A 15,084-nucleotide genomic window follows, 5' to 3' on the forward strand; every position below is an offset into this window, starting at 1 on the left:
ATTACATGTATTTATGTCATGTATGTATTTAGTGTTAATGACTCACCTGTGCTGATCTCTGTAGGAGTGTCCTCCTCTATAAATGTCCCCGTTATTCCATCCTCCTCCATAGACTGCTGATCATCCCTCACATACGTCTCTTCTTCTTCTGCTTTAACCTCAAATTCTATATCGATTGGATCTCCACTCTAAATCAAGAAAATGAGAGAGAATATCATCTGGAAGATATAAGCTTTAATATTGTGATATTATATATAAAAATAAAAACACATCCTCTCCAGAAGTCCATGTTCTAGATGCTCCAATCCACCAACCTTGTAACATTGAGTGATGGTGTGACCTTCCTGTGTGGAATCCCGGGAATACAGAGGACGGGGACATCTCTCTGGTGGGTTTCTGTAACTGGATGACTCCACCATGGTGTCCTGGTACAGATCTTTGTGTTCTTTTAGGAATTCTGACTCCTCCATCACCCCATCCTCATCATCCTCCTCTTTTATCTCTTCTTTAACCTCAACTTTAGAATCTCTCAGGTTTCCACTCTGAATATATAATAAAAATGACATCAATGGTAACAATGCAGATAAAGTACAGATCCTAATGATACTATCAGTGATTGTTCCTCATCTAAACAAAAAGAAAGCAGTGCCAGCTTAATGAAGCATAAGGTTTATTAAAACAAAAAACACATAGTGACTTACTCTTAGGTAAGTAAAGGCCGGTAGGGTAGGTGAATGGGATCATCGTGGGCCGCCTCCCCCCTTCCACCTCATCCTTTTTTATATTTTTCTACCCATTTTTTACTTTCTATATTTTTACCTCATGGTATGCCACCCACCATCAGAGAGCGCCATGTAAAAATTGACTTTATGATTGTTCTTCATCTACCTGATGATGCTGAGAGATGGTGTGACCTTCCTGTGTGGAATCCCGGGAATACAGAGGACGGGGACTTCTCTCTGGTGGGTTCCCATTACTGGATCCATCTGTAGGAAACACACACACTGACTGAATACATTGTTTCTATGTGTTTATCAGATGATGGGGAATCTAGGTGGAGCCTCCGTACTGCTCTCTCCTTTACAATAAAGTCTCCTCTTACCCGGTGATGTGAGGGGCGGCTGATTCTCCATCATGACGTCCTTGTAGAGATCCTTGTGTCCTTCTAAATACTCCCACTCCTCCATGGAGAAATAGACAGTGACATCCTGACACCTTATAGGAACCTGACACACACAATGATACAGTCACCATCCAGACACATCCCTTGTCTGTTACTGGATAATGTCCCAGAATTCCCAGCACCGCTCACCTCTCCTGTCAGCAGATGGACCATCATGGTGGTCAGTTTCAGGATCTTCTGCCCTTTGTTCCTCTCAGGTATCGGAGAACGAGGGGAAGGCACCATGGTGGGGATTTCGGTCCTGCTCCATCCTCCTGAGATTGGCTCTCCAGTAGACTTCTTCACTACAACACAATCCTACAGATCAGGAGAAAGATAAACCGATATCAATCATCTGACATCATCTACATGTCTAGAATAAGAACATGGTCTATTGACCAGATTAGATAAGAGTGATGTCATGTGACCTCCCAGAAGCCTCCTCACCTCTCCGGTCAGGTCTGTGTTTTATTATTAGAGATAAGAGTGATGTCATGTGACCTCCCAGAATCCTCCTCACCTCTACGGTCTGGTCTGTGTTTTATTAATAGAGATAAGAGTGATGTCATGTGACCTCCCAGAATCCTCCTTACCTCTCCGATCAGCAGGTAGATGATCTCCAGGGTGAGGCTTAATAACCTCTCAGTAATGTGACTCTGATCCTCCTCCATCCTCATTGGTGTGGTCATGTGATCTATGCGGGTTTCTCTGTAGACGGATAATGAAGAATTATCTGGATTGCATTGGTTGGACAATATTAGGATGGGGATATAAGGGGGTTATGGACGGGTTGCCCCTAGTGGGAATTGGAACATGTAGATTAGGGGGGTCTTTTTATAAAGAGTGGTCACAGGTTCTCTGAGACCATCAAGACCAACGCAGAGCCCATAGCCCTTGATTGGACAGGAGGAGGGACAGTCCACTGCCAGAGTGTAGGGGAGTAGAGGAGAGTGCCAGTATTGAGGGATTAGAGGATCGGATAAGTAAAAGTGCTTTTTCTGGTTCCCTACACCAAAATAACCATGTAACCCTTGAAGTGGGGCTGCCCCCATTATACGAGGGTTAAATGCTCATTTGGATTTTGGTCATTTTTCGTTTCCCCAGAGATGGGCTTTAAACAAAATTAAATTTTCACACAATAAAATCTGTATTTTAAACTTGTAAAAACAAAGCACCCCCCCCCCCCCCCACACACACATAATTATGTCAACCCTTAAAACTGTGTGTCCCCATGATATGGTGACTAAATTCACTACCCAACATGGTGCAAAGACAATGCTGTAAAAGCTCCAATGGGTCATTCGTTTACAGAAAACCGGGAATAATGGCCCCAGAATCATTGCTCTCACTCTAGTGTGCGGCCAATACCACCCTTTAAGACAGCATAATATAAATGACAGGTGCTCTTTAAGGAGACATTTGGGGTCTATTAGACCTCCAACGTCACCTATGGACCCCAGTGAAGCTGATGAAGTACAGATCGGGATCAAGCAGCTTCTTCACTGACCACAGTGACCGGGGAATGACATAACTGCCAACTATCCCATTTTTAAAAGGACAGTCCCGCCAAATAGGACCTAGTCCCAGCTATTTAGTCTGCCGGGACTTGTTTCGGCCAGTGGGGCAGGTGCGGCTCCCGCCGGCTCTCGGTCTGGTCTGACTATGGAAAAATGGGCGCCAGATTTGTCCTGCATGACTGCAGACACTAGAGCCAAGGACCGTTTTACCCCAATGTCCTGTTGGCGAGAGCTGCTGCCAGCTGGAAGATAGCTGCTTCCTGCCTCGAGGAGGACAGGAGGAATAGGAAGAGAGGCGCTCCTACGTAGGGGGAGGACACAGGTAGGATGACTGAGACTATGCACTGCTTCATTTTTCAACTGAGCACCTATCTCCACACACTGGCAGCCTGTCCTGCCGGATCATCTCTGCTCAATATATACATAGCATATATACCCAGGTCCTGTTCTGTATACAGTACATAGAATATATACCAGGTCCTGTCCTGTATACAGTACATAGAATATATACCCAGGTTCTGTCCTGTATACAGTACATAGAATATATACCCAGGTCCTGTCCTGTATACAGTACATAGAATATATACCCAGGTCCTGTCCTGTATACAGTACATAGAATATTTACCTAGGTCCTGTCCTGTACACAGTACATAGAATATTTACCCAGGTCCTGTCCTGTATACAGTACATAGAATATTTACCCAGGTCCTGTCCTGTACACAGTACATAGAATATTTACCCAGGTCCTGTCCTGTACACAGTACATAGAATATTTACCCAGGTCCTGTCCTGTACACAGTACATAGATTATTTACCCAGGTCCTGTCCTGTACACAGTACATAGAATATTTACCCAGGTCCTGTCCTGTACACAGTACATAGAATATTTACCCAGGTCCTGTCCTGTATACAGTACATAGAATATTTACCTAGGTCCTGTCCTGTACACAGTACATAGAATATTTACCCAGGTCCTGTCCTGTACACAGTACATAGAATATTAACCCAGGTCCTGTCCTGTACACAGTACATAGATTATTTACCCAGGTCCTGTCCTGTACACAGTACATAGATTATTTACCCAGGTCCTGTCCTGTATACAGTACATAGAATATTTACCCAGGTCCTGTCCTGTACACAGTACATAGATTATTTACCCAGGTCCTGTCCTGTACACAGTACATAGATTATTTACCCAGGTCCTGTCCTGTACACAGTACATAGATTATTTACCCAGGTCCTGTCCTGTACACAGTACATAGATTATTTACCCAGGTCCTGTCCTGTACACAGTACATAGAATATTTACCCAGGTTCTGTCCTGTACACAGTACATAGATTATTTACCCAGGTCCTGTCCTGTACACAGTACATAGATTATTTACCCAGGTCCTGTCCTGTACACAGTACATAGAATATTTACCTAGGTCCTGTCCTGTACACAGTACATAGAATATTTACCCAGGTCCTGTCCTGTACACAGTACATAGATTATTTACCCAGGTCCTGTCCTGTACACAGTACATAGAATATTTACCTAGGTCCTGTCCTGTACACAGTACATAGAATATTTACCCAGGTCCTGTCCTGTACACAGTACATAGAATATTTACCCAGGTCCTGTCCTGTACACAGTACATAGAATATTTACCCAGGTCCTGTCCTGTACACAGTACATAGAATATTTACCCAGGTCCTGTCCTGTATACAGTACATAGATTATTTACCCAGGTCCTGTCCTGTACACAGTACATAGAATATTTACCCAGGTCCTGTCCTGTATACAGTGAGTCACTCACTGTATACAGGACACATAGCTGCCAACTGTCCCGTTTTTGACAGAACAGTCCCGCCAAATAGGACCTTGTCCCGGGTAATTTACTCTGCCGGGACTTGTCCCAGCCAGTGGGGGAGCGTGGAGGAGGCAGGAGGGGCCGTCTAACCTTTTATTTCTTCCTGCGCTCCAGCCATTAACTTCATGTTCAGGATGGCCGGCGGGCACCCTGTGATTGGGCGAACTGTGGCGGGGGCTGGCCTCTGTGCCTGTCCAATAGGTGGCAGTTTGGAGGGTGGACCTGGGGTGCAGAGCAGTGCACCCTGAGTCCACCCATTGTGTGACAATAGCGAATGAATATTCGCGATTGTCACACGGATCCTCCTCCTGGCCAATCAGGAAGCGGGTCTGAGAGTATCTCTGCATTGAAGGGGGCACGCTGTGGGAACTCTACATTGAAGGGGGCATTGAAGGGGGCATGCTGTGGGAACTCTACATTGAAGGGGGGACGCTGTGGGAACTCTACATTGAAGGGGGCACACTGTGGGCATCTCTGCATTGAAGTGGGCATGCTGTGGGCATCTCTGCATTGATTGGGGGCACGCTGTGGGCATCTCTGCATTGATTGGGGCATGCTGTGGGTGCTCTGCATTGAAGGGGGCATGCTGCATTGAAGAGGGCACACTGTGGGAACTCTATATTGAAGGGGGCACGCTGTGGGAACTCTACATTGAAGGGGTCATGCTGTGGGCATCTCTGCATTGAAGGGGGCACGCTGTGGGAACTCTACATTGAAGGGGGCACGCTGTGGGCATCTCTGCATTGAAGGGGGCACGCTGTGGGCATCTCTGCATTGAAGGGGTCACGCTGTGGGCATCTCTGCATTGAAGGGGTCACGCTGTGGGCATCTCTGCATTGAAGGGGTCACGCTGTGGGCATCTCTGCATTGAAGGGGGCACGCTGTGGGCATCTCTGCATTGAAGGGGGCACGCTGTGGGCATCTCTGCATTGAAGGGGGCATGCTGTGGGTGCTCTGCATTGAAGGGGGCATGCTGTGGGCACTCTGCATTGAAGAGGGCACGCTGTGGGAACTCTACATTGAAGGGGGCACGCTGTGTTAATCTCTGCATTGAAGGGGGCACGCTGTGGGCATCTCTGCATTGAAGGGGGCACGCTGTGGGCATCTCTGCATTGAAGGGGGCACGCTGTGGGCATCTCTGCATTGAAGGGGGCACGCTGTGGGCATCTCTGCATTGAAGGGGGCACGCTGTGGGCGCTCTGCATTGAAGGGGGCACACTGCGGGCATCTCTGCATTGAAGGGGGTACGCTGTGGGCATCTCTGCATTGAAGGGGGCACGTTGTGGGCATCTCTGCATTGAAGGGGGCATGCTGTGGGCATCTCTGCATTGAAGGGGCATGCTGTGGGCGCTCTGCATTGAAGGGGGCATGCTGTTGGTGCACTGCATTGAAGGGGGCGCTCTGCATTGAAGGGGGCACGCTGTGGGCGTCTCTGCATTGAAGGGGGCACGCGGTGGGCGTCTCTGCATTGAAGGGGGCACGCTGTGGGCGTCTCTGCATTGAACGGGGCACACTGTGGGCGTCTCTGCATTGAAGGGGGCACACTGTGGGCGTCTCTGCATTGAAGGGGGCACACTGTGGGCGTCTCTGCATTGAAGGGGGCACACTGTGGGCACTCTGCATTGATGGGGGCACGCTGTGGCCACTTTGCAATTCCTATGCTATTTAGCAGTGGCGATTATAGTAAGATTTGCTAACTGAATATTATTTAAAGTGTTTCTAAACTTAAAGCGGAGTTCCGGCCTCGGAAATTATTTTTTAATAAAAATCCCCCTGGGACAGTCAGGGCTAGTACATTCCACAATGGATAGCCTCTGAACTGTCCCAGGTCGCACTTACCTTTTAGAAGAAATACTTACCTTGAAAATTTCTTCTCAAGCGCTGCCATCTCAGGTGTGGGCAGCTGAAGCCATCGCTTCCTCTTCTGCGTCCTCTTCAGTCCCACAATGCCCTGCACTGGCCCCGCTCGTCACTTTCGGGGCAGGCGCGTCATCCCTGCACAGCTTCTGGGCATGCCCAGAAGCTGTTTAGCAGGGAATGACGCGCCTGCACCGGAAGTGACGAGCGGGGCCAGTGCAGGCGCATTGACTCATGGGAGCGATGACGTTCAGCTCCCAGGAATCAATGCAAGCAGAAAGTGACGCGCGGGCCGCGGCCGCAGAGGGAGGAAGAGACAAAAAGGGGAGTATATTTCCTCAATAACAAGATAAGTAAAAAAAAAAAATAGTGATTTTCCATTTATTTTTCAGGTGACACTCAACAGCGGATGGCCCAAAGTCGATTTTGAGGGCAGAACTCCGCTTTAAGAAAAAAAATAAAACATTGCAGCAGTTCCTTAATGTAGTGTCTGCATTTCTTCTTTTTTTTTTTATTTTAATTCTTTTTTTTTTTTTTGCCTGGTATGGAAGAGAAATGTTGAACAGAACTTTAGAACACCTCCCTATCTCCTCATCACCATAACATAGGAGAAAATCTGTTCTGCAGTTCACAGAGGTAGGGCTGATAATATTGCTTGAAATAACACTGCACAGGACAGACCTGGATTTCTGGCAGGATCAAGAAGGATTTCTTGCTCTTATCCCACAGATACAACAAAAGGAAGCAAGCTAGAGACATTTATTGTTAACCACTTCCAGGCCGCCCACCGTATATTTCATAGCTGCCAGCTGTCTCGTTTTTGACAGGACAATCCCACCAAATAGGACCTTGTCCCGGCTAACTTACTGTGCCGGGACTTGTCCCGGTCAGTGGGGGAGTGTGGGGGAGGCTGGAGGGGCTGTCTGACCTTTTTATTTCCTAATGTCTCCCTGCGCTCCAGCCGTCATGATCTTCAGGCTCAGGATGGCCGGCGGGCACCCTGTGATTGGGCCAACATGTCGGGGGCTGTCCTCTGTGCCTATCCAGTAGCGTAGCGTGGGTGGCGCATGCGTAGGTGTTGGTTTGGAGCCGGGCCCCGACCCTCGCAGTATCAAACCGTCACCGGCGCGCACTCAGCACCAGCCTTTTCAGTCAGCTGCTGCTCAACAGTTATGGACCCGACCGACATTCCCTAGCCTCCTGAGAGTGAGCGACGTAGAGCTACGTCGGTTTGCCCAAGAGCCGCTGCCTGCTGCATTAAATCTGCCGCGGGCGGTCCTAAAGGGGTTAAAAAGACCATATAATCAGATTAAGCTTTTTTATTTTTTAAAGACACAGAGGAAACGCATTCTATTTTTTAAATTGGTGGTTTTTTCCTTTATTTTAAGCTCTGCTAAATCGTTTCCTGTAATTCGCTCTATATTGAATAGACCCTATAATCTGATAAGTAGGCAGAGATTGTGTGGAGTGGGTGGGGCTTCAGGGAAGTGGGTGTGGTAAGTAATTGATAGCTGTGCTGCTAAGTGTCCCTGGAAATTTTTTTCAAATGTTGGCAACTATGAAATGGTGACTAAATTCACTACCCAACATGGTGCAAAGACAATGCTGTAAAAACTCCTACAGGTCATTAGTTTAGAGAAAACCGGGAATAATGGCCCAAGTCAATTCTCTCACTCTAGTGTGCGGCCAATACCCCCCTTTATGACAGCGTAATATAAATGACAGGTCCTCTTTAAGGAGACATTAGGGGTCTATTATACCTCCAACGTCACACTATGGACCCCAGTGAAGCTGATGAAATACAGATCGGGATCAACCAGCTTCTTCCCTGACCACAGTGACCAGGGAATGATGGCACTGAACCTGGAAGTGATGAAATGCTCGTCTCTTCTGGATTCATTCACCAGAGAGGAGATCTGAGAACTGATCACCCTCCACTCCATCCACCATGCCGATCCTGGGCCTACAGGAGGGGCAGGCACATGGTTAATGTAGTGAGACATGGGGATATTTGTATCTTCAGAGGAACGGTGTGAAAGGGCAAATTTCAGGAGAACCTGAATCTGAATCTCATCCCTCATTACAAGAGACTGCTAAGGTGAGAAGATGATTGGTGGGAAAGGGGACAAATCTCCAGAATGAAGAGAATTTTCCGACCCGGTGGGTGGAGGAAAGTTCTGACCCTGAAGGGGTTATTCCAGGTTTTCCCACTATATATGTGTGTATCATCATCTGCTGGGGATAAAAGACATCACAGTGACTATGGAGGAAGAGGACGGACATGACAGGGGGGGGGGGGTTACTGGGTGTAAATAGAAAATAAGATCTTATTACCTCCTCTACTGTAACTTCCAGCAATGTCTCCTCTCTACTTCCTCCCAATTCGACCTCTCACCCAGGAACTTCCTTTTCATACCTGACATCACTTCCTGTCTGTATCTGACATCACTTCCTGGCTTTCATAGAGACTTCCTTTCTAGGTAGAAGCTCAGAGGAACTGCAACCTGGTAGTATGAACACGGCCTTGTGCTGTGTGTATGTACTTTATATCCTTATAGATGGGGTCATTTCCACTCCCACCAAGGGGGAGAGAAATATATTACTGCCTATTACCATCGCACGCTCATCCCCCCCCCCCCCCACCCCACACTTTCCTTGTTAGGCAGGCTGCGTGATCGGATTAACAGTTTGGAATTTATTTCCTGATTAACCTCACACAGTTTTTTTGTCTTTTTTCCTATAAGGACCCCTTTTAAAACACCTACTAGATTCAGAGCCTGGAATGTAATTTTGGGGGACTCAAAATTTGGGGGTGTGAAAGAAAAAAGTCTTTACCACTTTCCGACCACCCTATAGCAGTTTTATTGCTACAGGGCGGCCATGCTGCTCAGAACCCCATATATAAACGTGATCCTGCACTTCCAGGGAGTGTGCACCAGTGCGCTCTGCCGGCGGTTCACTATCACTGTGATTCTAGAAAGCAGGTCCCGCAGACACGATGTCCGCCGGCACCCGCTGATCGTTTGGTACACAGGCAGAATGGCAATCCGTCTATGTAAACAAGGCAGATTGCCATTCTGTCAGTTGGGAAGGCATGGATCCTGTGTTCCTGCAAAGCAAAGGCACTGATCCATGCCTTCCCCTAATAAAAGCACCTCCCCCAATACACAAACACTGGCTAGGCACACATTTAACCCTTTGATCGCCCCTGATATTAACCCCTTTCTAGCCAGTGTCATTAATACAGTGACAGTGCATATTTTTAGCACTGATCACTGTATTACTGACACTGCTTCCCACAAAGTGTCAGTTAGTGTCTGATTTGTCCGCCGCAATATCGCAGTCCCACTGTAAGTCACTGATCGCCGCTATAACTAGCAAAAAATAAAAATTCCATAAATATATCCCATAATTTATAGATGGGATAACGTTTGTGCAAACCAATTAATATTTGTTTATTGAGATTTTTCTTAAACAGAAACATGTAGCAGAATACATATTGGCATAAATTGATGAAGAAATTTAATTTTTGATTTTGACATTTTTTATTGGATGTTTTATAGGAGAATGTAAAAAATATTGTTTTTATTTTTGTTTATAGCACACTACAGGCTACTTGAGACAAAATGGCTTCAAAATATTAATCCCTTGTCTCTATCTTATTTCTTTCATGTTTCATGCAACCTTGCAAAAGCTAATGATATATATATTATATGGCTGAGAGGTTCTGCAACAATTGAAATTCCCAATCTCTCAGAATACGAACCCTGTCTGGATATCTTGACCACAGGACATATATACTTTGTATATATCTTCTACAAAAGTCCCCTGATGAAAATTGCAGGCATTGCAATATAGACTTGTAACACTATGGAAGGATTGGGAAGACAAGGATTTCGGGCACACTATGTCTATAAAATCAGTTTATATTTTAAATTCAATTAAAATCAAAGAAATCATACATACATACATGTGTTGGATAAGAAAAGGGACCTATACAGGGTCCATATGATAATGCATACACGGTTCACAATAGATGAAATCACAATTTTCATACAGAATAATACATAGGATATGTTGACAGTTTAAACAATCAAAACATTATACTTCACATCAGGAGATTCCTGCTGACGGATACCCAAAAGCATGAGGTGCCGGCCAACCGGGTCAACTGATGTCGTGTTCAGATGTTCATTATAATAAGTTTAGTATTTTGCTCAACATGTTTCGCTTTGCTTCAGAAAGCTTCGTCTGGAGCTATTACTAGACTTTTCTACGTAATATATAAATATGTTTTAGAAAAATATATATATATATATATACACAGTGTATAATAAATGGATATTATGCAGACAGATTATTAACATTATTAGCATATGCAAAAAACTGTATATTATATTACACATTTTTTCCTTGTATTTCAACACATAAGACATTCTATCATTATGTCTCTGATCATATCTGGGACCGGAATAGGCTAAAGGAAACAAGATAGGGCAACCTGTGATTATATGTGGGGATCCATACCGTAAATTAAATTGTTTGATAGTACATATATATAATCCATTTATTTAACATACGTACCTGTATATTATATGATGAGACAAAGTCTCAACATCCTTGGTACGTAACGAGGAGGATTGTTGTGAGTTTACAGGAGACTCATTTAATAATGGATAGTTGGTTTGCAAAACGACAGGGGTGATCTGATTTTAATCAGTCTCTAGACAAGATATAAAGGTATGTTCATTTTAAGAAGAATAATCATAAGAATTTGGTGAATAAAACACCTGGTGTTAGTGGATAGATAGTTTTGAGAATGCATGCATGTAAGCTACATGGTGATGTACACAAGGGGTCTAGTATCTCCAGAAGATTGACCTAAAATTACGCACCGTGTTACAAAGTAGATATAAAAAGAGGATTCACACAGTACCCCAAGATGTAGAGAAGAATATGTGGATGAATGGATGGATATCAAGGGTGCACATATCATAGCCGAAGCCTCGGGATCGCTTACTCAAAAGCCAATCAGCTTGAAAGGTATGTAACATCCACAGTGATTGTGGTATGGTATAGCCAGCCTGCTAAGCATTATATAATGTTTTGGCTGGTGCAATGTTTTGTTTATTTTATATAATCCTTGAGGCATATAGATAGTAAGGCTGAAGCCTAATGTGTAACCCAGACATCCATGTTCTCCAAGACAGGAGATAGTACAATAGTAGATTCATTAGAAAGCACCTAGGGAGGGATCAGCATGCAGCATAGAAAACACTATGGCAGTTTCCAAGTCGGCTTACCAATAGCCATAGAGCTGAGTGCCTGCTGTGTTTGTAATCACAGCCAGTAAGACCCAGCAGCTTGTATTCTGTGGAAATAATGATGTATATGATAAAGTCAAAGAAACTGAGTAGATTGTTTAAAGACCGAAGTAGCAAGAAAGAGAATATAAGCACTCACCCCACGTTGAGCTCCTGTTCACAACAAACGTTTCCTCCCCGGATGGGGAACCGCCACCATACCAGGGCATGTACACCGCGCCCTTAAATGATGTGGATCCCGGGCGGTTCATCAATGACGTCACCACCCGGCCGCTCCCCCGGATATGACGCTGTGCCGTAGGGCGGATACCCATCCTCGCTCAGCCGACAATATCCATGGGGGCGAGTGGACATGATAGGCAGGAACTGCCCATATATCACACTCGAGTGCCACAGCAAGTGTCCCCGAAGGGGGCGGGACCATCCTGTGGCTTATCTGGCCGCACATATATCAACAATGGTGGCCGACTCCCACCTCGTCCCACAGCCCCTCCCAAGGTCCCAAATTGAGCAGCATGATAGATTAACACTACACATATAATGATTGGACCATATATAAATGACAACATTAATCAGCATATTGTAAGATTCTGGTACCTCTAGTACCCTTATTTACTACTTTCTTTTCAATGCGTCCCACCTTTCCCTTTAGGTGGTACGCATATACCTTTAAGAGCGATGAGGTCACTGCTGAGCGCCGCAGAGTGGCTATTTCAACCGCCGGCGGTCTCACTCACATCGTTCGTTCAACCTGCTTGGCTGTCCACATGCTTGCTAGTGTGTCTCGCTGTCGGAACCTCCAGTTGCTTTCCTTTGCCTTGAACAGACCGGAACCTCGCTCCTGATCCCTGTATCTCGCTACCGGATCACTCCTCATTACCGGACCCCGCTACTAACCTACTCTCTAGTGATAAGTACCCCGCAGGGGAAACCTCCATAAAACCAACTTACACTATATCTATTGCTCACTAAAGACTGTCACTCTCTATGCAATACTAAACCTATCATCTGCACTGTTATTTAGATTGCTAGCTCTTGAGCCTACTAACATCTATCCTTGCACTGGGTTAGTCTCTCCTGTATGTCATCTGCTATCCTACCACCTACTACCATACACGATTGCTAACCTATCTGCATCCTACTTGCTACCATCTATACTCTCATGAACATTTCTCTCAAGTGCTGTTTATCTATTGTCACTGTTCATACCTGTCCCTTCAGCACATCACCACTATACTGCTATATACATCTATCACTCCAGGAACATCTTATTGAGTGTGTATATTTGTATGCTGAATCAGGCAGACCACAGTGATGAGTCTTGGGAGTTGGAATTGGTATTTCAACACATCTCTACATGACTACTGAGTGGAGATTTCTGCAGCTGCAAATCCATCTTGTTACAAAAACGCAGGAGCGTTACACATATATTGCTAGTATATACATTGGTATGAATAGTGTTACAATTGTTTAAGTAATCACATTGTTTGTAATGGTTAATATTTGTGTATGCTATATCATTAGTGACAACGTAATCGCAATAGTATGGTATGTCCTACAAAATGTAGTCATTACCTTTCAAAGGAATTATGCATTTCATGCATTAATTGGAAACATTCCTCATCTAGTTCCCTAACAAAGTCACAGCCTCTCATTGCAGCGTATTTCCTTAAACAGCATAGATTTAAAGATGTCAATTTGAGATTATTATCTCCATATGATACAAGATCTGAAATGGAGTACTACCTGTGCTTTTAGACATTTTGATCTAAATGATCATGCACAGTGTCACGGGAGGAGGGAAAGACGATCACACCAGAATTGAGCAGACAAGACCTAGAAAATCACAGCTGTTGTGAACATTATCCCTATTGTAACAGGAAGTCAGCTAAATCTGGGAATGTAGTCACAGGAAGGAGATACATTTCTACCTGATTTAGAAAGTCCATTAATTAATTTAGGGTGTTGGCTACAGAGCTAGCCAGCAGGAAGTTGAAAGGCCTTCACCTGTTCAAAATGAGGGAGTTAAGGCTCTATAATTTGTTCAGAGAAATTCCTATTGTTTGCTGCCTCCAGAAGCTGCATCCTGAAGCCATGTGGGCTGGGAGCAGGAGGACAGTCAGCGTGTGCCTCCCGACAGGATGTGTGGGCCTGGGAGAAGACCCCCCGGAGTGATGTGTGCCCGGGACGGTAACCAAGGGTGAATACGTCTCAAAGGTGAGAAGACGAACTGTTGATGTGAAAGAAACAAAGGACTGTGTTGCCCTGTGAAGCTATTATAAAAGGACTATTGAGTGTCCGCTGTAGGACAAGGAAGTCTGCCCGACGGTAGGTTGGAGACAGACACTTAGGCAGGTTCCAGTTGTGAGAAGGTAGCCGCCCACAGAGGCAAGGATTTATTTTCTGTTTTATTTTATTTTGGATGTTTTGCTGCATACAGCCTGGTGAAGAAAACACCATTTAATAAACCACACTGTTTGTTTGCAAGCACTTGTCGGCTACCTCTCTGGGAAAACGCACCCCCCAAGGGGTCATCCACACCCGCCACCGAGCTAATCCCTCACACTATATATTAAGATTTAAAATTTGTGTATATGTGTACATAGATTGTTCACTCTTTTATAGAAACGATCAATACAACTGGGTTTCATTTAGACCGGGTTTGCGGGTAGCATTCAGGCGTTCTATCCAGAGTGTTTCTCTTTGTAGAATCCTTTTGTCCCAATTGCCACCCCGTGGATCTTGGGGGATAATTTCTAACACAAAAAATCTTGCTTTTTTGGGGTTAAATTTATGATACAGATCTAGATGTCTGCTCACAAGTGTGATCATCTTTCCCCCTGCCGACAGATACACATGATCATTGATTCTTTGAAGTAGTTCTCGTATAGTCTTACCCACGTAAAACATGCCACAGGCACAGTACATGAGGTAGACTATTCCACGGGTACCGCAATCAGCTCGAAATTTTGGGGTTAGGGTCTCCCCATTGGGGAGTATGTATTGTGACCCTTCTTCCACCCATGGACAGAGAGCACATTCGTGGCATTTATAAGTCCCCCGAACAGTTGGTTTGTTGTTTTTAATTGGTTGGTAATGGCTTGCTGTTAACTGGTCTCTTAAAGACCTAGTTCGTTTAAATACAATCTGTGGGTGTTCCCCTATATGTTTTTTTATAATGGGGTCGTCACATAGAAGGTGCCAATGTCGTTCGAGAATATTTCTTAAAATGTTTTCATGTCTAGAGTACTTTGTGATGAATTTGACTGTGGAGTGTGTTGTTACTGGTTTAGTTTTAAATAAAAGGTTGTTTCTATTTTGAGAAAAGGCTCTATTAAAGGCCCTACGTAATAGCCATTTACTATATCCCC

General features: G+C 44.9%; 1 protein-coding gene across 1 annotated transcript; it reads right to left on the minus strand.

Moving 5' to 3' along the window:
* Positions 1-281: 281 nt before the first annotated feature.
* On the minus strand, positions 282-12,027 carry LOC309550262 (uncharacterized protein; the record flags this gene model as incomplete). The annotated part of the gene is made up of 6 exons (XM_082250670.1): positions 282-542; positions 889-986; positions 1,103-1,226; positions 1,313-1,480; positions 11,693-11,760; positions 11,853-12,027. Coding segments are annotated over 6 exons (894 nt in total), but the record flags the coding sequence as incomplete, so codon positions are not given.
* Positions 12,028-15,084: the final 3,057 nt, after the last annotated feature.

The sequence above is a fragment of the Pelophylax lessonae genome (assembly GCF_965119305.1).
Source record: "Pelophylax lessonae genome assembly, chromosome: 3".
Taxonomy (NCBI): Eukaryota; Metazoa; Chordata; class Amphibia; order Anura; family Ranidae; genus Pelophylax; species Pelophylax lessonae.